The 26,912-nt window shown below is 39.7% G+C and overlaps 1 protein-coding gene across 6 annotated transcripts in view; it reads right to left on the reverse strand.

Annotated features, from left to right (window-relative positions):
* Positions 1 to 22,842, reverse strand: part of LOC106582515 (myc box-dependent-interacting protein 1) — a 46,403-nt gene extending 23,561 nt beyond the window's left edge. For 4 of the 6 annotated variants that reach the window (XM_014165690.3, XM_014165686.3, XM_014165688.3 and 1 more), the window contains exons 1-12: positions 22,530 to 22,842; positions 18,122 to 18,202; positions 17,968 to 18,022; positions 16,875 to 16,969; positions 9,371 to 9,466; positions 9,100 to 9,213; positions 8,770 to 8,862; positions 5,162 to 5,247; positions 4,534 to 4,609; positions 4,274 to 4,329; positions 3,834 to 3,884; positions 2,661 to 2,742 (exon numbers count right to left, since the gene is read on the reverse strand). In XM_014165690.3, the coding sequence (XP_014021165.2) occupies positions 2,661 to 2,742; positions 3,834 to 3,884; positions 4,274 to 4,329; positions 4,534 to 4,609; positions 5,162 to 5,247; positions 8,770 to 8,862; positions 9,100 to 9,213; positions 9,371 to 9,466; positions 16,875 to 16,969; positions 17,968 to 18,022; positions 18,122 to 18,202; positions 22,530 to 22,616 (972 nt within the window). In that variant the 5' untranslated portion in view covers positions 22,617 to 22,842. The remainder of the gene's footprint in view (positions 1 to 2,660; positions 2,743 to 3,833; positions 3,885 to 4,273; positions 4,330 to 4,533; positions 4,610 to 5,161; positions 5,248 to 8,769; positions 8,863 to 9,099; positions 9,214 to 9,370; positions 9,467 to 16,874; positions 16,970 to 17,967; positions 18,023 to 18,121; positions 18,203 to 22,529) is intronic. The other 2 variants (XM_014165689.3, XM_014165685.3) reach the window with 1 other exon arrangement.
* Positions 22,843 to 26,912: the final 4,070 nt, after the last annotated feature.

Consider the following 26,912-nt stretch of genomic DNA (forward strand, 5'->3'; position numbering starts at 1 on the left):
CAGGACTAGGTAAATAGATCAACTATTGTCTATAATAACACCATTACAGTACTAGGTACATAGATCAACTATTGTCTGGTTTAGGATAATAACACCATTACAGGACTAGGTACATAGATCAACTATTGTCTATAATAACACCATTACATGACTAGGAATATAGATCAACTATTGTCTGGTTTAGGATAATAACACTATTACAGGACTAGGTACATAGATCAACTATTGTCTATAATAACACCATTACAGGACTAGGTACATAGATCAACTATTGTCTATAATAACACCATTACAGGACTAGGTACATAGATCAACTATTGTCTATAATAACACCATTACATGACTAGGTACATAGATCAACTATTGTCTATAATAACACCATTACAGTGCTAGGTACATAGATCAACTATTGTCTATAATAACACCATTACAGGACTAGGTACATAGATCAACTATTGTCTATAATAACACCATTACAGGACTAGGTACATAGATCAACTATTGTCTGGTTTAGGATAATAACACCATTACAGTGCTAGGTACATAGATCAACTATTGTCTATAATAACACCATTACAGGACTAGGTACATAGATCAACTATTGTCTATAATAACACCATTACATGACTAGGTACATAGATCAACTATTGTCTATAATAACACCATTACAGGACTAGGAACATAGATCAACTATTGTCTATAATAACACCATTACAGGACTAGGTACATAGATCAACTATTGTCTATAATAACACCATTACAGGACTAGGTACATAGATCAACTATTGTCTATAATAACACCATTACAGGGAAAGTTCCATCCTGAGTGATGAAATAGAGGCTTTGAATTCCTTTACCAGCAGCTACAGTAGACTACAAACCGCTGTCTGAGCTGAGCTGAGCATTACAGACTATTACAGTAGACTACACACCACTGTCTGAGCTGAGCATTATAGACTATTACAGTAGACTACACACCGCTGTCTGAGCTGAGCATTATAGACTATTACAGTAGACTACACACCGCTGTCTGAGCTGAGCTGAACATTACAGACTATTACAGTAGACTACACACCGCTGTCTGAGCTGAGCTGAACATTACAGACTATTACAGTAGACTGAACACCACTGTCTGAGCTGAGCATTATAGACTATTACAGTAGACTGACTACACACCACTGTCTGAGCTGAGCATTATAGACTATTACAGTAGACTGACTACACACCACTGTCTGAGCTGAGCATTATAGACTATTACAGTAGACTGACTACACACCACTGTCTGAGCTGAGCATTATAGACTATTACAGTAGACTGACTACACACCACTGTCTGAGCTGAGCATTATAGACTATTACAGTAGACTGACTACACACCACTGTCTGAGCTGAGCATTATAGACTATTACAGTAGACTGACTACACACCACTGTCTGAGCTGAGCATTATAGACTATTACAGTAGACTGACTACACACCACTGTCTGAGCTGAGCATTATAGACTATTACAGTAGACTGACTACACACCACTGTCTGAGCTGAGCATTACAGACTATTACAGTAGACTACACACCGCTGTCTGAGCTGAACATTACAGACTATTACAGTAGACTGACTACACACCACTGTCTGAGCATTACAGACTATTACAGTAGACTACACACCACTGTCTGAGCTGAACATTACAGACTATTACAGTAGACTGACTACACACCACTGTCTGAGCTGAGCTGAGCATTACAGACTATTACAGTAGACTGACTACACACCACTGTCTGAGCTGAGCATTACAGACTATTACAGTAGACTACACACCACTGTCTGAGCATTATAGACTATTACAGTAGACTACACACCACTGTCTGAGCATTATAGACTATTACAGTAGACTACACACCACTGTCTGAGCATTATAGACTATTACAGTAGACTACACACCGCTGTCTGAGCTGAGCTGAGCATTATAGACTATTACAGTAGACTGACTACACACCACTGTCTGAGCTGAGCATTATAGACTATTACAGTAGACTACACACCACTGTCTGAGCATTATAGACTATTACAGTAGACTACACACCACTGTCTGAGCATTATAGACTATTACAGTAGACTACACACCGCTGTCTGAGCTGAGCTGAGCATTATAGACTATTACAGTAGACTACACACCACTGTCTGAGCTGAGCTGAGCATTATAGACTATTACAGTAGACTACACACCACTGTCTGAGCTGAGCTGAGCATTACAGACTATTACAGTAGACTGACTACACACCACTGTCTGAGCTGAGCTGAGCATTATAGACTATTACAGTAGACTGACTACACACCACTGTCTGAGCTGAGCATTACAGACTATTACAGTAGACTGACTACACACCACTGTCTGAGCTGAGCATTACAGATTATTACAGTAGACTGAAAACACACCACTGCCTGAGCTGAGCATTACAGACTATTACATTCCTTTCATCTGAACATCGGCATGTCAGCAACAAGTTTAATAGAGAAAATTAAATATTTCAGCATAGATTTAATTGGGAATATATTTATTCGGGAATATATTTATTTGGGAATATATTTCATAGAACAGACATGCTTCTCTATTAGGCAATGATATTCCAGCCCCTGTGTTTGTGTGTCTGTGTACTACAGTACCTTGGAGGGGGACTTGGGGATGGGTGGCGGTCCGCCTGGACTCAGAGTGTGATTGGCTGAATCTGCTCCTCTGGGGAGCTCACTAGAGAAGAAAGTAGACAGAGAGAGACAGAGAGAGACAGACAGAGAGAGACAGAGAGAGACAGAGAGAGACAGAGAGAGACAGAGAGAGACAGAGAGAGAGAGAGAGAGAGAGAGAGAGAGAGACAGAGAGAGACAGACAGACAGACAGACAGACAGACAGACAGACAGACAGACAGACAGACAGACAGACAGACAGACAGACAGACAGACAGACAGACAGACAGACAGACAGACAGACAGACAGACAGACAGACAGACAGACAGACAGACAGACAGACAGACAGACAGACAGAGGCGGGGATGAGAGAGAGAGTGAGAGAGAGAGAGAAAGAGTGAGGACAAAGGAGAGAGAGAGGGGTGAGAGAGAGGGGGGAATGAGAGAGAGAGAGAGCGGAACAATAATAGAGAGAGATGTAAAGAAGGGAAAGACAGGAGAGAGCGAAGAGAGAGGGGGGAATGAGAGAGAGAGAGAGGAACAATAATAGAGAGAGAGATGTAGAGAAGGGAAAGACAGGAGAGAGAGATATCTGATCCCATTGTACAGTACAGAACGGAACGTGCCTCTTATGTCATAGCGAACAGTGAAGGCAGACTGACATTCTATACAACTGCAGATACTCTAAGGCATCTCCTCCACCAACCAGGCTCTGTCATAGCACTCTGTCAAAGCAGTTGAGCCTCAGGACGAGGTTACCTCAGCCAGTTCCACTTATTTTACGTATTCTAGTACAAGCCAACCTGATTCAACTGTTCAACTAAAATCACCAAAGCCCTTCGTTAGTCGAATCATTTCTGCTAGTTCTGGAATACATCAAATGAGTGAAACAGGGGTAGCCTGAGTCTGTTTGTGCCATCATGCCAACCTCCTTGTCACTCATTGTCATGCCATGATTGGAGTTGGCATGATGGCACAAACAAGATGTGGAACGGGGGAACTTGAGTAGCGGATTTGGGACTCTAAAGTCTCTCTGTTTACAATGTGAATAACAGTAACAACCAGCCAAGCAGCACTGATCTCAGACACTGAACCAGAGACAGAGGACAGACAGACACATTAGTTTAGTCAGACAGGGCTTCTGCCTTGGTTACCTCCTCTGAGCTCGCAGAGACGTCCGTGCACCGCTGTTACCTGTTGCCTTTCTGTAGGGGTGGTGGGCATTCATTTAATCTAGACAAAATTCACTACATTTCCCCATAACGAATAATAACATTATATTGCATTGTAATTGTGCTGTGTGTCCAACCAAGCTTTGTTGACCAGCTGTAATCTGAAGACTTTGTACTGGCCATATGTTTAATAGCTGGTATCCACTGCAGGGGTGGGGTCCATTCCTTTTAAATTCAGTGAATTCATGAGCAAAATTTGAATATAATTGTTCAGTTTACTTGTTAAATTTACTGAATTGGAATGGAATTGAGCCCAACCCTGGTTCCCAGTGATAACAGAGGACATTTATAATATATCATATTCTCATCATATATTATATACAAGGAAAGGTATACTATGTAATACAATGACAGAAACTCACCCAGACATGTCCTGTTTCTCCAGTTTGACAAGAATATCGTACAGATTCTGGTCGAGCTGCATACGGTGTGAATGAGAGACGGAGAGAGAGAGAGAGAGTGAGAGGGCGGGAGAGAGATAGATAGATAGAGATGATAGAGATGATAGAGATCGAGAGAGATGACAGAGAGAGAGAAGTAGAGAAGTGAGAGAAAGAAAACAAGGTATCCATATTAATTCATGGACTTGTTGGTTACACCAACATCAAGTCATCAGACTCACCTTCCCCATCTCCTTGTGGAACTTCTCCTCAAAGCCAGCCATACTCTGGAAGGTGCTAACGTAGAAACCAACTCGACTATGGAGACAGAGAGAGAGAGAGAGGACGGAGATGGACACAGCGAAGAAAGAGTGAGAGAGAGAGAGAGAAGGGTTATTTGAACCTTGTGTGTGATGTGTTAGTGCATAGCTAGTATTGTCTGTACTATGATGCACCCTTTGGAATGCAACAAATACATCATTTTCCTTTTTCTTCCATTCCAAATGTACTTGTTCCATTCCAGATGTACCTGTTCCATTCCAGATGTACCTGTTCCATTCCAGATGTACCTGTTCAATTCCAGATGTACCTGTTCCATTCCAGATGTACCTGTTCCATTCCAGATGTACCTGTTCAATTCCAGATGTACCTGTTCCATTCCAGATGTACCTGTTCCATTCCAGATGTACCTGTTCTATTCCAGATGTACCTGTTCCATTCCAGATGTACCTGTTCTATTCCAGATGTACCTGTTGCATAGTGAGATGTACCTGTTCTATTCCAGATGTACCTGTTCCATTCCAGATGTACCTGTTCCATTCCAGATGTACCTGTTCTATTCCAGATGTACCTGTTCCATTTCAGACGTACCTGTTCCAGAGTGAGGGCAGTTCCTCCTGCAGATCTTCATTAATCTCCTCAAACACCTTCTGAGCTCTCTCCAACTCGTCCTCCGCCTGACACACACACACACACACACACACACACACACACACACACACACACACACACACACACACACACACACACACACACACACACACACACACACACACACACACACACACACACAAACACAATATCTGTCACAAGGCACAGATGATCCGTATTTATCACTTACCATTCCATTACACTATATAATGCAATAAACCATCTAACTACTAGCCACCTACTATCCACCTACTAGCCACCTACTATCCACCTACTAGCCACCTACTAACCAACTACTAACCAACTACTAGACAACTACTAGACAACTACTGGACACCTACTGGCCAACTACTAGACAACTACTGGCCAACTACTAGACACCTACTGGCCAACTACTGGCCAACTACTAGACACCTACTGGCCAACTACTAGACACCTACTGGCCAACTACTAGACACCTACTAGACACCTACTAGACAACTACTGGACAACTACTGGACAACTACTAGACAACTACTAGACAACTACTGGCCAACTACTGGCCAACTACTGGCCAACTACTAGACAACTACTAGACAACTACTAGACAACTACTGGACAACTACTGGACAACTACTGGACAACTACTGGCCAACTACTGGCCAACTACTAGACACCTACTGGACAACTACTGGCCAACTACTAGACAACTACTAGACAACTACTAACCAACTACTGGACAACTACTAACCAACTACTGGACAACTACTAACCAACTACTGGACAACTACTAGACAACTACTAGACAACTACTGGCCAACTACTGGCCAACTACTGGCCAACTACTAGACAACTACTGGCCAACTACTGGACAACTACTGGACAACTACTGGCCAACTACTGGCCAACTACTGGCCAACTACTGGCCAACTACTGGACAACTACTGGCCAACTACTGGCCAACTACTGGCCAACTACTGGACAACTACTGGCCAACTACTGGCCAACTACTGGACAACTACTGGCCAACTACTGGACAACTACTGGCCAACTACTGGCCAACTACTAGACAACTACTAGACAACTACTAGACAACTACTGGCCAACTACTAGACAACTACTAGACAACTACTAGACAACTACTTGCCAACTACTGGACAACTACTAGACAACTACTGGACAACTACTAGACAACTACTGGCCAACTACTGGCCAACTACTAGACAACTACTGGCCAACTACTAGACAACTACTGGCCAACTACTGGACAACTACTGGCCAACTACTAGACAACTACTGGACAACTACTGGACAACTACTGGCCAACTACTAACCAACTACTAGCCAACTACTGGACAACTACTGGACAACTACTGGACAACTACTGGCCAACTACTGGACAACTACTAGACAACTACTAGACAACTACTGGACAACTACTGGACAACTACTAGACAACTACTGGCCAACTACTAGACAACTACTAGACAACTACTGGACAACTACTAGACAACTACTGGACAACTACTAGACAACTACTGGCCAACTACTAGACAACTACTAGACAACTACTGGCCAACTACTGGCCAACTACTAGACAACTACTAGACAACTACTAGACAACTACTAGACAACTACTAGACAACTACTAGACAACTACTGGACAACTACTGGCCAACTACTAGACAACTACTAGACAACTACTAGACAACTACTGGACAACTACTAGACAACTACTGGACAACTACTGGCCAACTACTAGACAACTACTAGACAACTACTAGACAACTACTAGACAACTACTAGACAACTACTGGACAACTACTGGACAACTACTGGACAACTACTGGCCAACTACTAGCCAACCAATGGCCAACTACTAGACAACTACTGGCCAACTGCTGGCCAACTGCTGGCCAACTACTGGCCAACTACTGGCCAACTACTGGTCAACTACTGGCCAACTACTGGCCAATAACTGGCCAACTACAGCTAAATACTGACCAAGTACTGGTCAACTACAGGCTAACTACTTGCCAACTACTGTTTTCCATATGTGCAAATGCATTCATATGTGTTTCAAGTGACTCTGTCTTTCATTTAATGTAGCTAGCAACATTTTCAGATATTACACGTTTCTAATTTTGACAGAAAGTGGTTTCATTTCAGTGTACTGTTAGCTAGCTAGCCAAAGTTAGCTGGCTGGCTCGCTAGCTAACGTTACGTGTATGATCTTATTATTTGTATCTCAGAGCCATTTGCTTGATTAGCTATAGCCTAATGTTAGCTAGCTAACATTGAACCTGGTTGGTTAGCTACCTGCAGATTCATGCAGGGTAGTAATGTTATGAGTTGGGATTATGGTTCATTGTTTACCTAGCAAGCTAGCTACATGTCTTAACAAAATACTCCACTATGCAAGTAACCATTTCGGGTGCGTTCGTAAATTCAGCCTGGCCATCTACTCTGATTTCAGAGCACTCTCGTCTGAGTGAGCCAGAGAGCAGAATAACTGATGAATTTACAAACGCTCAACACACGTTGAATATGGCCGGTGTCAGTAAACATCAGTAAAAAAGCGTAATTAAATTGTTGCCAGGAGCACAGTTACAGTCACCAACGCTCTGGATAACATGAAAACAGCCTAGCTAGCTCTGCTCGGGCGAGTAAAGTGGTCAGATTGGGGTGTTCTCTCATTATGTGTCTGGAAATAGCTAGCAAGCTAGCCCAACGTTAGCCAATTAGCTTGGGTGCTTGACTGCCGTTGTGAGGTCAGAACATTCGGATCAACCCTACTCATCGGCCAGAGCGTCTGGTGTGCGCTCTGAATGCGTAACACTCTGAATTTACAAATGGATGAACTGACAGCACAGTTGCAGTCACCAACGCTCTGGAGTCTGGATAACATAACAGCCTAACTAGCTCTGCTAGGGCGAGTAATGTTCAGTGAGCTGTTCTCTCATTTTTACATTTACATTTAAGACATTTAGCAGACGCTCTTATCCAGAGCGACTTACAAATTTGTGTCTGGAAGTATCTAGCAAGTTAGCCAATGTTAGCCAGTTAGCTTAGGTGCTTGACTGCTGTTAGGACAGAACGCTCAGATCAACGCTTAAAGAAACGGGTGGGGCTAAAGATTAAGAGGGCGTGAATGATGCTGAATGGGTGTAGACATAGAAGGGCTCTCCAGTAGGTACCAAAACATTTAAAGGCCATTTTCTCAAAAGTGAGTTTACACGTTAATCAACATTCAAAGCAGAATTACTTTCCCATTGTTCCTCAACTGTAGTGTATGATACACTATTTTGTAGCTCTGAGTCTCTACTTTCATCCAAAAACACAATTTCAATTTTTGCTACATAAGACTGATTTGAGCCGGGTCGGTCACACATAGCAAACCATAACTCTCTTGTCTGAAGACAAAGGTTTTGTGTCTGGGAAAGAAATGGTGTAAAATGGAGGCTCTTTCTAAAGGTCTAAAGCTATTGTAGGCAGTCTACAGAGTAAAATAGTGTTGTCACAATGACAGCAATAGTCAACAGGGTGGCTGAGAGAGGTGATGGACCCACCTGGTTCCTGGAGAGGTTACTCTGAGCAATGTTGTGGGCTGACAGGATGCCCTGAGCCCAAACTGGAGTGGCCCTTTCCAACAGAGATGCTGGCTGGAGGTGGGAAGAGATGAAAAGATGAAGAGATGAAGGGGAAGGAGAGAGAGGGAGAGAAAGAGAGAGAGCGAAAGTGAAAGAGAAATGAGAGAGAGAGACAGTATTTTCAACAGATATACATGTATTTAGCTCAGTGTAAATTACTGGCATACAGAGACAACAGATTGATATTAAATGCAGAATTACGCAGAATTAAAAGGGCCACATATCCAGTGCTGGGAGAAGTCCTGTTACCTTGGTGATCTTGATGCCCCCGTCCTTTCCTTTCTTCCCCTTATTGGTAGAAGAGTGGTTGTGTCTGGCGCTGTCGTAGTCCACAAGCTTCCTGTCACGCTTCGCAATACGAGACTGAAGAAGAAGAAGAGCACGCCTCATCACACACAAGTGATGAAAGCAGTTTGATAGGCAGCATACTGTATACGAACCGAAGCTAATCATCAGGAAGGTAGCACGACGATGAGGAAACTACCTTAAGATCAGGGAACTGTCAAAGATATGATCATACCTTAATATCAGGGAACTGTCCAAGATATGTGTCCATAGATATCAAAGCATTATCCACCAACTTCTGATGGAAGTCAGTCCACAGAACATCTGTGTCCTGCAACCGAAACAAGGAAGTCAACATTAAATTACACCTTCACACACACGGACGAGACTTACACACTCACAGACGGACGGATGAACGCACGCACGAACACACACATCTCTTTACCTGTACAGAGGACAGACACATAACCTAACTAGCTACAACATAAACATGATATGGTAGTACAGCTGAATGGCAGCCTACCTCAAAGTAGTACAGCTGAATGGCAGCCTACCTATAAGTAGTACAGCTGAATGGCAGCCTACCTCAAAGTAGTACAGCTGAATGGCAGCCTACCTCAAAGCAGTACAGCTGAATGGCAGTCTACCTCAAATGTGTATAGACCATTCAGCTCCTTAAATAACCCTGAAGCTACATACATTCCTGACGACGTAATAGTAATTCCTAGTTCTATCACTTCCACTGAGTGAGTAAAACACAAATTATTTATTTACCTCAAAGTTGTTTCTTCTCTAAGCCTTTATTTACACTAGAGAGAGAAGGATGTGGAGAACAAGGAAGGGACAAAATGAAGGACAAATAAAGCATGAATGAATGGACGAGAACAGATGATGAGCATAGCAAAAGTATAGGTAGTTACTGAGAAGAACACAATGGATATGAACAGGAAGGAGGGAACAGATGATGTAACAGAGGAGAGGGAGAGCCAAGGACTTAAAGCTGCAGTCTGGGATATGGGAAGCTGTTGAATGGTAATTTCAATTAGCAGGGCTGCCGTTTTGTTCTTTTATCGAATCCCAGAATGAGCTTTAATGCAGCTAAAATGTTAATCTGTTGGTAAGATAGACCAGAACCAGAAGCATGCTATGAAAGTCATGGTCTGATGCCAAACTTTCCTACTCAACACATATGTACAGTTCCTACTTCTGTCAAAAGAAAGCAGGGATCAAAAGGACAGTCAGAGAAAGAGAGAGAGAGAGAAACTTCTGGTCTTTCTTTAATGATACATCCTCATTTTATTAAAACCTCACCACCAACAGTCTTGACACCATTGCCTGTGACAGCCCCTCCCCAGTTCTTCCTGACGCACCTCTCCGAGCCCAGGTACACCCCCCAAAAATGTTAAGCCCTTCACAACCCCACTGGGAAAGGGGGATACCTAGTCAGTTGTACAACTGAATGCATCTTCCGCATTTAACCCAACCCCTCTGAATCAGAGAGGTGCAGGGGGCTGCCATAATCGACATCCACATCTTCGGCACCAGGGGAACAGCAGGTTAACTGCCTTGTTCAGGGGCAGAATGACAGATTTTTACCTTGTCAGCTCAGGGACTCGATCCAGCAACCTTTCTGTTACTGGCTCAATGCTCTAACCATTAGGCTACCTGCCGCCCCTGTAAACCCCCTGGAAGCAGAGGGGGGGCCCTATCCCTCAATGCCCCACATAACAGAGCTTTGCTCTTGCCCCAGTGCACTTTAGCTGACGAAACTCCCTCGTACACCATATCCTGCCCATCCCTGACCATCACAGAAACGTCATCTGCATATGCCGACACTGCTATGCCTGTCAACACACTCCCTGCAGTCTCCTGCGTAGGATGCCTAGAAAAGGCTCAATGGCTAGTGTATATAACTTCCCTGATAGAGGGCATCCTTGTCTAATGCCCCACATCACCCAGAATGGCCTACTGAACCCCCTCTCACCATGACCGAACATGACACCCGAGCAAACAACATCTTCACACAGGCCAAAAACCTTTCCCCCGAACCCAAACATCACATTAAACAGATACTCATGATCCACTCTATCAAAAGCTTTCTCTTGGTCTAGAGAGACCAGTCCAAAGTTCACATTAGAAACTGGTACACAATATATCCGTTCCTTGTGTACTATAGACTACAGATGGGAGTTTAGTCTGTTAGCAAGGACCTTGGCAAATATATTGTAGTCCACACAGAGCAATGCCACAGGCCTCCAGTTTTTAAGTTTATACAAGTCTCCTACCCCAACGCACTCACGCAACACGCAATAGAAGTCCAGTCCAATTATTCCCATTTTAAATAAAACTCCACTGGGAGTCCATCGACCCAGGTGCACGACCGGGGGACATCTGGCTTACAGCCTCTGCCAGGTCATAGGACAACAGGGGAATGTCCATGTGCCAGAGAGAGCTTAGGGAGTTCTGCAAACAAGACCTGAGCACACATTGGATCACACAGTTCTGCCCTATTCAACTCAGTATAAAACTCTACAGTCCACTCCAGCATCTCCCCCACCACAGAGGTCACCCACCCATCAGACAGCCATAGACAATGTATACCCTAGGCTTCACCGCTATGTCTTTCCAAACCAGAAGAAAGAGCTGGGAGCATCCATCTCCTTGAGCATGGAGAACCTAGCTCTTACAAATGCTCCCTTTGCTTTAACCTCTACGGGATCGGTGTCCCCACCCCCGCGGGACGGTTACGAAGGCTAATGTGATTAGCATGAGGTTGTAAGTAACAAAAACTTTTCCCAGTACATAGACATATCTGATATGAACAGAAAGCATAAATTCTTGTTACTCTAACTGCACTGTCCAATTTACAGTAGCTATTACAGTGAAAGAATACCATGCTTTGTTTGAGGAGAGTCCACAATTATGAACTTGAAAATGTATTAATAAACCAATTAGGCACATTTGGCAGTCTTGATACAACATTTTGAACAAATATGCAATGGTTCATTGGCTCAGTCTAAAACTTTGAACATCCACTGCTGCCATCTAGAGGCCAAAATCTAAATTGTGCCTGGGCTGGAATAATACATTATGGCCTTTATCTTGCATTTCAAAGATATTTTTGTATTATCTTTTACCAGATCTAATGTGTTATATTCTCCTACATTAATTTCACATTTCCACAAACTTCAAAGTGTTTCCATTCAAATGGTATCAAGAATATGCATATCCTTGCTTCAGGTCCTGAGCTACAGGCAGTTAGATTTTGGGTATGAGTCATTTTATGAGATAATTGAAAAAAATGGTCAGATCCTTAAGAGGTTTTAATCACATCACTATGCATCTCCTGCAGAAACAACACCTGTGCTTTTTTTAGTTTTACATATTCACCCAATAGACTCCTATTTCCTGCATCTCTGGCACCATTTATATTAAGCGAGCCTACCCGAAGAGTCTCCATAAGAAGTGGGAAAAAAGCCAGCAAAGAAAGAGACCAATAGCAAAGCTCAAAAAGCCCCAGTGCCAGAAAAAAAACGATTCATCTACACAGCGTCTGAAAGTAGACCCTTATGCACTGTTGTGACCCACTTCCTCCACCTAAACTGTTTCCTGGGTGAGAGAACACCATGCACCTCATTTTTCATAGCGTGTCGTACTGATCTTACAAACTTTCCCAGATCGCAAAAAAAAAAGCTTCAAGATTAACCTTCTTTTTCCCTTTAGTCTCATTCAGGAACCTTGGCAGTTCCCTCACCGTGTACTTTGACCCCTCTGTCTGACTGACTGTCAGCTCTGGACCCATTGAGGAGGAGTCTGAAAAGAAAGCCTCCTCATCATCCTCTTCCTCAGACTCACCTTCCTCATCTCCATCTCCTATCCTGACCACATGCACTTTCTCTCTAGTCGGTGCCTTCCCCCCCTCCACCAGGCAAAGGTTCCTTAGTGCCTTTTGACCACACCAGCCTCTCCCCTTCCAACTCCTTTCTTCTCCCCCTTTTTCCCTCTTTCGCTTAACACCCTCCTCCACCGTCCCTAGTCGCTTCCCCTTCCCCACTATACTCTCCTCATCCACTAGCATATCATGACTAGGCCCAGCCTCATCTACACCACCATCCATGACATGACTAGACCCAGTCTCATCTACACCACCATCATAGCATGACTAGACCCAGTCTCATCTACACCACCATCTACAGCATGACTAGACCCAGCCTCAGCTACACCACCATCTATAGCATGACTAGGCACAGCCTCTGCTGCCTGTGTCTCATGGCCCCCTGCACATTTACCTCGATTTACCCTACTGGCGCTTGTATCCTCACCTTGTCTACGGCCTTATGCACCAAATCCCCACACTCAAAGCACCGTAGACTATCTGTGCTGGCAAACCCCGCGTAGAGACCCTCCCCATGCCTCACTTTAAAATTCACATTTAACTGTTGCTCATTGTTATTCAGAAACATGAACACTTGCCTTTGGAACGAAACAACATGCTTAACCTGTTGGGTCTAGGGGCAGCATTTGCACGTCTTTAACGGCATCTGCCTGAAAAAATGCCGACAGTACACAAAAGCCGCTAGCAAACTTACCAAACCGACTCAGCTCTTTCCGTATTTGATCATCCGTAATAAACAGAGGCAGATTCTCAACTACCACCCTAGTTGAAGGAGTCGAAAGAGGAGAAATCGGGAATCAACACATCCCTTACAAATATTCCACTAGCAATCAGCATACCCACCAAATGCACTCTTTTCATGAACACAACCACAGCTTTATACATTCCGCATCTAGAATGAACAAATTCAGCTCTTACCTGTTTGCCGACCGCAAGCAGAGCCTCTTCCACCTTAACTCCATTCTCAGGAACCCACCTGAATCCATGCCGTAACGACAGCGTCTACTCCGCGCTAGGCTGCGAAGCCATCGCGCACACAACACAGTTCAAACCCCAGGAAACTAAAACTCTGACCTCTTCCTCCCTAACTTTGACAAAAAACAGCGGGTCCTGCTAAACTAACAGTGTGTTAACCCTCCAACATAGAAAATAACATGTTTAAAGAAAAGACCAATGAAAGAATCAAGAAAATAAGGAAGAACAGAGCCCTTCACCCGGCCTCTCAACTACAAAATACTCCCAGCATGCACTGAGAGAGAGAGAGAGAGAGAGAGAGAGAGAGAGAGAGAGAGAGAGAGAAAGGGTGTGTTAGGGTTGGGACAGACAGCCCATCTCAGTATGGAGCAGCAGTTCACAATGCATGTAGTAGACCTATCATCTCATCATGATCACTTTTTCTCTGGTGACAGGTCGGCCTACATTTTCTGCAGCATAGTCTACACTACAGTAATATAAAGACCAAATACGCGGTAAATTTAGACGACTATAAAAACCATGGTTTTTATTTGATAGATCATAATTATTTTCCATTTCAGCTGCAGAGATATAAAACTTCCTATCACTCTAATATCGGATAAAGTAATCCTTCTAACCCCCCCTCCCCCCAAAAAGATATAGATGTACTATTGTAAAGTGGTTGTTTCACTGGATATCGTAAGGTGAATGCACCAATTTGTAAGTCGCTCTGAATAAGAGCGTCTGCTAAATGGCGTAAATGTAAATGTAATGTAAATGTTGCTTTAAATCAGTGAACAAGCGAGCAACTCTCTCCCGGTCTCTTTCTCTCTCCATCAACTCCATTCAAATTGCATCCAAAATAGATAATCCTGTTCTAGATTGATATATAGGCCTATATATATAGATGTCCTAGCCTACCTCCTTCAGGTAATACATTCAATGCAGCATTAGCCTTATATTTATCTAATGATGGGTTATGCATAATAAGCTTCTAATTTAGAGCCTCTTGACTCATGTGCAATACGCACCTGTGCTCCGCTGACCTTGTCACGCCCTGGCCTGAGAGAGACGGTTTATTCCTCTATTTTGTTAGGTCAAGGTGTGTTTTGTATTTCTTTGTTTTGGGCCGAGTATGGTTCCTAATCAGAGGCAGCTGTCTATCGTTGTCTCTGATTGGGAATCATACTTAGGCGGCCTTTTCCCACCTGTGTTTGTGGGTAGTTGTTTTCTGTTTTACCTGACAGAACTGTGCGCTTTCGGTTCCATTGTTTATTATTTTGTTTAGTGTTCTGATTTAAATAATCACGTGCCACGCTGCATCTTGGTCCCTCTCATTGAGACGGTCGTTACAGACCTCTCTTTAAAAATAAATGCTCCTTAGCTCTTTGAATCCTTGCAGAAAAAGCTGGACTAGAATAGCTTGCTGGATATTATTTTATTTTTTTGCATTTCTTATTCCAAAAACTATTTGAAGAGGGACACAAGCTCTTGTTTGCTGAATGTTAAATACAGCAGCAAAATAGAACTCTCGGGTAGTTTGAAAGAAGAGCGAATGCGCGATTACGGTAGGCTATAGCAGTTATTAATTCAGACCCATAACCATTCAGACCCATAACCATTCAGACCCATAACCATTCAGATGGTGGTAGACTATAACAGTTATTAATTCAGACCCATAACCATTCAGACCCATAACCATTCAGACCCATAACCATTCAGACCCATAACCATTCAGATGGTGGTAGACTATAGCAGTTATTAATTCAGACCCATAACCATTCAGACCCATAACCATTCAGACCCATAACCATTCAGATGGTAGACTATAGCAGTTATTAATTCAGACCCATAACCATTCAGACCCATAACCATTCAGACCCATAACCATTCAGATGGTAGACTATAACAGTTATTAATTCAGACCCATAACCATTCAATCTTCTTGAAGAGAAGTGAAAGCCTTCTCCATCTAATTCTAGTCCTATGTTATTCAAGCATGTCATTAGGATGTTAAAGATAAGGACAACAAAACTAATTTAAGTTAACTGTTGAAAGCGAGGAAGGAATGAATGAAGCAATAGAGAGAGAAAGAGGAGGTAGGCTAATGACATTAGGGGAGACATTATGAAAGATATTCAACAGATTTCAAAATTGTTATTACATTCGCTAGCCTATACTTGTAACTTTGTAGGATGCATGTACTGCAACATAATCACATGTTCTCTCCCTGCTTTATCATGGTTTGAATTATGTGTGTAATTCCAGTCCCTATAATACAGTATAATACAATACAGTACAGTAACACAGTTCACCCTTAAGAAGATGAACCTACTGAGAACTAGTTTTATTTATTTACCCAAGAGAGCATATAGCTAGCTACGTTATGTTTTTCTGTCATGCATAATGTGCAGTAATCTATATCATATATTTATTGGATAACAGCACAATGTTGTTGCTTGGGCTCATTAAAGGTGGTTAATGTAGGGCTCATAAATATATATTTAATATATGGCTCATCAGACTCAGCTAGCATCAAGTTAGAATGTTCACGCTGATCAAAGCTCTGATCAAATCCAGACACATTTATATGCTTTAGAATGCTTTAGAATGCCACTTCCGATTTTAGCGGGAAATACTGGGTTACCTGGTAGAAAAGTGATTTATTCTCGGGATGGAACATTTGTAAAATACCGGGAAAATATTCAACCCTAGTGTGTGTGTGGGGGAGGAAGAGAGAGTTGGAGAGAGAGCACAGTCAGGGAGCGAGAGGGAGTGACTGAGGGCTGAGAGACTGCAGGACTGAGGAAGAGAGAGAAAGGATAGAAGGATGGGTCAGTGAATGAAATGAATGTGACTTTAGTTGTGATAACTAAAGATGCCCTCTGACCTCAACGATGGAGTCCACGTCATCTTTGCCGTACCACTCAGGCTCGTACATGTCAGACAAACACTCCTGAAGATTCTTGGAGGATTCGTGCATCGCTGTAGGACAGACAGACAGACAGACAGACAGACAGACAGACAGACAGACAGACAGACAGACAGACAGACAGACAGACAGACAGACAGACAGACAGACAGACAGACAGACAGACAGACAGACAGACAGACAGACATCAGTGGAGAGGATTGTACAGATGAAAATAAAGACTTATGGGCAGATAGCATGAGGACAGACACCATGAGGGCAGAGTGTCTTATTGAATCATGTTTCTGCATTGAACATCAACACCTGGCATTTAATTGTTATAATCTCCATTGAGAATTTGTTTTTGTCCAGGACTAGGCTTAATCTGTGTCTGGGAATCCAGCCCTAACATGCTTCCACACCGCCCGCGTTGCGTGCACGAGCCTTGAAAAAATATTTACACATACATGCTATTCAGTCATTTCATCCAAACTGCTCGCTCGCGTCAGCGAGCGTCCGCGTAGCCAGGCGCTAATATAGAACTTGGCTCTATTTTTGACGCTTGAACTCTGCAAGTCCCGCCTCTCCCATCTCCTCATTGGTTATTAGGAGCATATATCCACCTGGGTGATTGAGAGATGAACTGGAGGTTCACACTCCAGTCCAGTTGGTGGTGGTAATGCACTTTAAAATTGGTTGCTAACCGCCATATAAAATCCATAGAAGAAGAAGAAGAAGAAGAAGAAGAAGAAGAAGTGATTACTGGAAACTAACTTTTATCTGTGGATTAATTGTCAGAGTAGAGAACACACGGTTTTGTGTGACTCAAAATGGGTCCAGAATTAAAGGACCTCGCTAGCTAAATGTCCATGAATGTTTCATGTGTGGTTTTGACCTATCCCCAAATGAATATAATTGGTTCAGAGTTAATTTTGATATTTCAACCTGCGTGTTTTTAATCTTGTCTGATGTGGATGGACAAAATCAACAATCGGTTCGATGGCGCACGCGGGTGCACGTACGTGCCCAGAGTAGTCAGCATGTTAGAGTCTCGATTAAATTATAATCTTACTTTGTACTGCAGCCAGGTATGCTCTAAGGTCTTTTTGCAGTTTGGATCCCTCTGTCTGAGAAGGGAACATAAAACATCTCATTTTACACAGATCATGGCTTTGTTGGAGGAGTCAGATCATATTAAAAGACTAATATTGTTTGTTGACTCTTACATATTGTTTGTTGAAGTTGATCACTCCCTCCTCAAATGCAACATCTCTGGTTTCATCTGCTTTACCCAGCTTCTGCATTACCTGGAAAAAGACATTGAACAAGACATGCCATTAACATTAATCTTTATCCTGGACATTTATACAGGAGAGGTATATATGTAAAACAATCCTTGTCTCATTTACACAGCAGATGTGTACGTGTAAAACAATCCTTGTCTCATTTATACAGCAGATGTGTACGTGTAAAACAATCCTTGTCTCATTTATACAGCAGATGTATACATGTAAAACAATCCTTGTCTCATTTATACAGCAGATGTATACATGTAAAACAATCCTTGTCTCATTTATACAGCAGATGTGGACATGTAAAACAATCCTTGTCTCATTTATACAGCAGATGTGTACATGTAAAACAATCCTTGTCTCATTTATACAGCAGATGTATACATGTAAAACAATCCTTGTCTCATTTATACAGCAGATGTATACGTGTAAAACAATCCTTGTCTCATTTATACAGCAGATGTATACGTGTAAAACAATCCTTGTCTCATTTATACAGCAGATGTGTACGTGTAAAACAATCCTTGTCTCATTTATACAGCAGATGTATACATGTAAAACAATCCTTGTCTCATTTATACAGCAGATGTATACATGTAAAACAATCCTTGTCTCATTTATACAGCAGATGTATACATGTAAAACAATCCTTGTCTCATTTCAACAGCAGATGTGTATGTGTAAAACAATCCTTGTCTCATTTATACAGCAGATGTATACATGTAAAACAATCCTTGTCTAATTTATACAGCAGATGTATACATGTAAAACAATCCTTGTCTCATTTATACAGCAGATGTGTACGTGTAAAACAATCCTTGTCGCATTTATACAGCAGATGTGTACGTGTAAAACAATCCTTGTCTCATTTAAACAGCAGATGTACAGGTACGCCCTACAGACCCGGCCTAGCTCCTCGTGTATCAGACACCTAGCAGAGCTGGCGCTCACAAATAACTGTTTTATGATTAGAAGTGACTTTTTCCTTCAAATTAAAGGAACTGCTATGGGGAGTACGATGGCACCCAATTATGTCAATCTTTACATGGAACTCTTACAAACATGATCGCATTCTCAACCCTGAGAAAAATACCTTTCTATCCAAGATCAAACTGTATCGCCGTTATATAGATGGCATTAACCTGATGTTCAGTGAGTTTCTTAAAAAGTCAAATGGTCATTTTCGTTTCGCCGTGGACTTTGATTACTTTAGTGTCAGCTTTCCTTGACATTCAGATCTCTAAAGAAAAGGAAACGCTCGTCACCGATCTATACAGGAAGCCCACAGATCGAAAGACGCTTCTAAGAAGTGATAGTTTCCACCCCATTCCTCTAAAGAAAAGCCTCCCGATCAGTCAGTTTAATCGCGTCCGTCTAATCTGTAGCACTGACGCTGCTTTCTCCCAACAAAGTACAGTTTTGATGAACAGATTTCGGGATAGAGATTATTCTGAGGAGAGCCTACAATCAGCTGGGGAACGCATCATTGACACTAGCCAATTGGATAGCTTGAAATCCTCAGTGCGCAAAAAGACTGACCCGAGGATACAATGTTTGTGGAATATTCTCCTCTGGGAAATGCCATGCAAGATACAATTAAAAAACATTGGTACATTATCAGTTCAGACTTCAGATGATTCAGTTCAAACCCCAGATGATTCAGTTCAGACATCAGATGATTCAGTTCAGACTTCAGATGATTCAGTTCAGACTTAAGATGATTCAGTTCAGACCTCAGATGATTCAGTTCAGACCCCAGATGATTCAGTTCAGACCCCAGAGGATTCAGTTCAGACCTCAGATGATTCAGTTGAAACCCCAGATGATTCAGTTCAGACTTCAGATGATTCAGTTCAGACCTCAGATGATTCAGTTCAAACCCCAGATCACAAAGACAGTCTCAGGGTAGATAATTTACAGTGTAATCGATAACTATGCTTTGTTGAAAGGAACATTTTTTTCCCCCGAGGAAACAAATAGCTACTTTTGGAGTTGACTACAACTACTTGAGTACAGATCTCAGAAAGCAAATACTTTTTATAAATATTGGAATATTATTAGATTGGCTGCCTTCAAATAATGGCAGAACTGTATCTTGAACTGCATGTTGAAGATAGAAATATAATGAATAGAACACACACAATCTCCTATGCTATCTGACAGTCATATTGGATCTACACAATACATTTCTATGTGAACGTTATGTAAATGTACATTCTCTTGAAAGTGCATTGCCTCAGGTGTACATAATCAAGTCAAACAAATTAACTACTGATATTTTGTACAGATAAGTATAAATAAGTTGTGAAGCTCAACTACTGTATGGCTCTTTCAACATGCCACTGAAAAGGTTGAAAGCTGCAATAGATTTGATGATATCTGAAAATATTGCAGAATAATTCAAAGTCATTCGCAAACATTGCAAACAGCAAGTTGAATGCTTACACAGCAAATTATCCATTGTTAAAAAAAATGTATTAAATCAACACTGAGTGTTGAGTCTGTGGACACATATAGACACTGGAACAGTGTTAAATTAACACACTGCTAAGTGTAAAGCCTTATTCAAATATTTCCCAGAGTGCCTTTCCTTTTTAGTAAAGTTGTAGAGTTACTCCCCATGACTGTATGTATTTGTTAGTGACATGGTTGTTGCATTCATCTGTTTTTGGTCCTACAGACCAGCTAGTCAGATACTAAGCGAATATGTAAAAAACTTTTTTTTTGCACAATACCATACGTATTTCATAAGGCATTATTCTGAGGGGCTAGTTTTACCCCAATATAGGGACCTGAAACTCATACACATCACTTTGCATCAAAACCATGCCCAACATTGTCATATTTCCCAGCATGCTCTATTGCCGGTTGATTTTTTATTTTTTGTATTATTTTTCAATATCTATGTTTGTGCATGTTCATTTATTAAATTTATTGATTAATCTTATGCTACACAAAGATAATAACATAACATTTTCTAAACTAATCCAATCAGTTAGTTTGATTTCTTGCCACCCATTACTGAAATGTCTGTTCCAGTTTAAATGCCTTAGGTACTTAGAAACCACCCAATGATACGTAGTAACTCCCTTATTATGCAATTATAAAGCACTTTCCAAAGTTCTATGTAACAACGTTGATTTGTAATATAATCACAATGTTACTACACATATATAAAAACAGGACGTCAAGTGTTACCCTACATCACTCACTATTAACATATATGTGTCATGTCATTTTACATTTTAGTCATTTAGCAGACGGTCTTATCCAGAGCGACTTGCAGTAGTGAATGCATACATTTCATACATTTTTTTTTAATCCATACTGGTCCCCCGTGGGAATCGAACCCACAACCCTGGCGTTGCAAACACCATGCTCTACCAACTGAGCCACACGGGATCATTTGGAAGCTCTAAAGTGTTTCTCATGTATTTAATTCTACCTATAGGCTAGATGAAGATTCATATCAAAGAGTCCTCCCAACCATGTGCTAACGATCTCATATCTAGACTAATTCAACTAACAGTTGTCGTTTTTTGGTTCTTCATGACATATTTGGCAGCCATCAAATAAAAAATAAAAAATATATAAAAATTCAAATAACTTGCATATACTGTATTCTAATACCTCTTAAACATTTTTCTTCCACTTTTACATTACAGAGTATTTTGGATAGATCGTTGACAAAAAAAAAAGACAATTAAATCCATTTGAATGCCACTTTGTAACACAACAAAATGTTTTTAAAAACGTAAAGGGATGTGAATACTTTCTGAAGGCTCTGTACATGTTGTCCATCCCTCAACTCCCATCCAGTCATTCCCTCCCTCTGCTGTCCAATAGGGATACAGGGCCACTAATACCATCAGGTCATATACCATTTGAATTACAGCTAAATTCGTTTTATTTTTATTACATTTTAAATAAACTACTGTATATCAAATCTAACCGGAAACGGAATACTTTTAGGTTATGGATGCTGCATGGAATGTAATCGACAATATTGTTACTGAATAGTCGCTGCACTATAGCAGGCCAGATCGATGAATTAATTTCATTTGCACAACATAAAATTGCTTTAGCTATACAATTACTTATATTGCTCAATTTCTACATGCATATCTACACGTTTGCGGCAGATAGGTATACTGTAAAAAGGGATGTGTATAAATGACATAACGGATGAATTAAGGAAATATCCCGACGACCGTAGAGGCCTGTTAGGTTTTTAAAGGTTGACGGTCATGATGATGCGTCATTGAGTCCTCTCCGGTGATGTCATTTGGATAGAACCAGATATAACGGAAAAATAACGCATTTACGTTATTCAATATCTTACCTTCTCTTGGGCCCGTGTTAATTTTTTCTGCACGTTACTGGCAAGTTTCCCCGCAGTAACCCCTTTCCCCATCCCCATCTCTGCCATTTTGTCTTTCCGAAAAGCTCTCGATTCAATATAATAAAAATAACGACTCTCTACCGAGGAAGAAGGGACATCAACGTGGACGGAAAAAGTAGTCACCACTCGTGATAGTAGACCAATGTAACGGGAACGTTTCGGAACGGGTGTCTGTGCGTGGCGAACAGACACAGCGATGGTTTTCCAGTTTCCAGCTATGTCGTAAGGTGGCCTACCGTTGTCAGTCAGACGATAATCATGACGGATGCAGAAGGGTTGCCTCTTAAAGCGACAAGCCTACTGTAGTTTACCCTTTATGCACTTGGTGGCGACATTGCTTTGCTCAGCTCACCAAATAAAATTGAAAGTCTAGCTTGGACTAATGACTTGGCTTGTCTTTTCGCTGTGTGAGGAAGTACTGTAAAATCAGTATGGAAACACAACCAGACCAAAACAATAGGCTAGATACGGACAAAGACCGAGGTTAGTGTCACTGCATCATACCTACATACTGTAACTTATTCTGTGGGAACACAGACGGTATAGCGCTGTCCATGGTGCTGAATGACTTTTAGTCTACAGCTTTGGTACCTGTGGTGGTGCTGAACGGAAAGCCGAGTTACGTATGTGACTGTTGTGGACCACGGACAAAGCTCAAGGGAAGGGTTTGGTCTATAGCTGTCTTCAAATATGCTCTATACACACTATATACACTATATACACTGTACATACTATATACACTATATATACTATACACACTATATATACTATACACACTATACACACTATATATACTATACACACTATACACACTATATACACTATATATACTATACACACTATACACACTATATATACTATACACCCTATACACACTATATATACTATATATATACTATACACACTATATACACTATATACACTGTACAGACTATATACACTTTTTACACTATACACACTATATATACTGTACACACTATACACACTATATATACTATATATACTATACACACTATACACACTATATATACTATATATACTATACACACTATATACACTATATACACTGTACAGACTATATACACTTTTTACACTATACACACTATATATACTGTACACACTATACACACTATATATACTATATATACTATACACACTATACACACTATATATACTATACACACTATACACACTATATATACTATATATACTATACACACTATATACACTATATACACTGTACAGACTATATACACTTTTTACACTATACACACTATATATACTGTACACACTATACACACTATATATACTATATATACTATACACACTATACACACTATATATACTATATATACTATACACACTATATACACTATATACACTGTACAGACTATATACACTTTTTACACTATACACACTATATATACTGTACACACTATACACACGATACACACTATATACACTGTACATACTGTACATACTATATACACTTTTTACACTATACACACTATATACACTGTACACACTATACACACTATACACACTATATACACTGTACAGACTATATACACTTTTTACACTATACACACTATATATAGTGTACACACTATACACACGATACACACTATATACACTGTACAGACTATATACACTTTTTACACTATACACACTATATATACTGTACACACTATACACACGATACACACTATATACACTGTACATACTGTACATACTATATACACTTTTTACACTATACACACTATATATACTGTACACACTATACACACGATACACACTATATACACTGTACATACTGTACATACTATATACACTTTTTACACTATACACACTATATATACTATACACACTATACACACTATATACACTATGTACATACTATATACACTTTTTACACTATACACACTATATATACTATACACACTATACACACTATATATACTATACACACTATACACACTATATACACTGTACAGACTATATACACTTTTTACACTATACACACTATATATACTGTACACACTATACACATGATACACACTATACACACTGTACATACTGTACATACTATATACACTTTTTACACTATACACACTATATATACTGTACACACTATACACACTATACACACTATATATACTATACACACTATACACACTATATACACTATGTACATACTATATACACTTTTTACACTATACACACTATATATACTATACACACTATACACACTATATACACTATGTACATACTATATACACTTTTTACACTATACACACTATATATACTATACACACTATACACACTATATATACTATACACACTATACACACTATATACACTGTACAGACTATATACACTTTTTACACTATACACACTATATATACTGTACACACTATACACACGATACACACTATATACACTGTACATACTGTACATACTATATACACTTTTTACACTATACACACTATATATACTGTACACACTATACACACGATACACACTATATACACTGTACATACTATATACACTTTTTACACTATACACACTATATATACTGTACACACTATACACACGATACACACTATATACACTGTACATACTGTACATACTATATACACTTTTTACACTATACACACTATATATACTGTACACACTATACACACTATACACACTATATATACTATACACACTATACACACTATATACACTATGTACATACTATATACACTTTTTACACTATACACACTATATATACTATACACACTATACACACTATATATACTATAAACACTATACACACTATATACACTGTACAGACTATATACACTTTTTACACTATACACACTATATATACTGTACACACTATACACACGATACACACTATATACACTGTACATACTGTACATACTATATACACTTTTTACACTATACACACTATATATACTGTACACACTATACACACTATACACACTATATATACTATACACACTATACACACTATATACACTATGTACATACTATATACACTTTTTACACTATACACACTATATATACTATACACACTATACACACTATATACACTGTACACACTGTACATACTATATACACTTTTTACACTATACACACTATATATACTGTACACACTATACACACTATACACACTATATATACTGTACACACTATACACACTATAACACTATATACACTGCACATAGTGTACATACTGTACATACTATATACATTTTTTACACTATACACACTATATATACTGTACACACTATACACACTATACACACTATATATACTATACACACTATACACACTATATATACTATACACACTATACACACTATATACACTATATACACTGTACATACTGTACATACTATATACACTTTTTACACTATACACACTACATATACTATACACACTATACACACTATACACACTATATACACTATATACACTGTACATACTGTACATACTATATACACTTTTTACACTATACACACTACATATACTATACACACTATATACACTATATACACTGTACATACTGTACATACTATATACACTTTTTACACTATACACACTATATATACTGTACATACCACATACACTATATACACACCATATACACTATATTTACTAAACACTATATACACTATATATATTATATACACAATAAACAATATACACACTATATATACTATATAGACTAAACAAACTATATACACAATATATACTGTACATACTATATGGACTTTTTACACTATACACACTATATATACTGTACATACCACATACACTATATATACTATATAAACTATATACACACCATATACACTATATTTACAAAACACTATATACACTATATATATTATATACACAATAAACAATATACACACTATATATACTATATACTCAATACAAACGATATACACAATATATACTGTACATACCACATACACTAGATATATATTATATACACAATGAATAATATATACACTGTACACTATATACAGTTTACACACTATACGTACAATATATACACAATATATACTATTTACACGATATATACTATACACTATATACACTATATATACTATACACTACATACACAATAGACTATTTACACAATACATTATTCACACTATATACACTATATAAACTATATATACTAAAAACGATATACAATTGAAACTATATACACTATATATACTATACAAACTATATACTCTATATCAATCAATCAATTGTATTTATTAAGCCCTTCTTACATCAGCTGATGTCACAAAGTGC

The sequence above is a fragment of the Salmo salar genome, chromosome 21, assembly GCF_965601325.2.
Source record: "Salmo salar chromosome 21, fSalSal1, whole genome shotgun sequence".
Taxonomy (NCBI): Eukaryota; Metazoa; Chordata; class Actinopteri; order Salmoniformes; family Salmonidae; genus Salmo; species Salmo salar.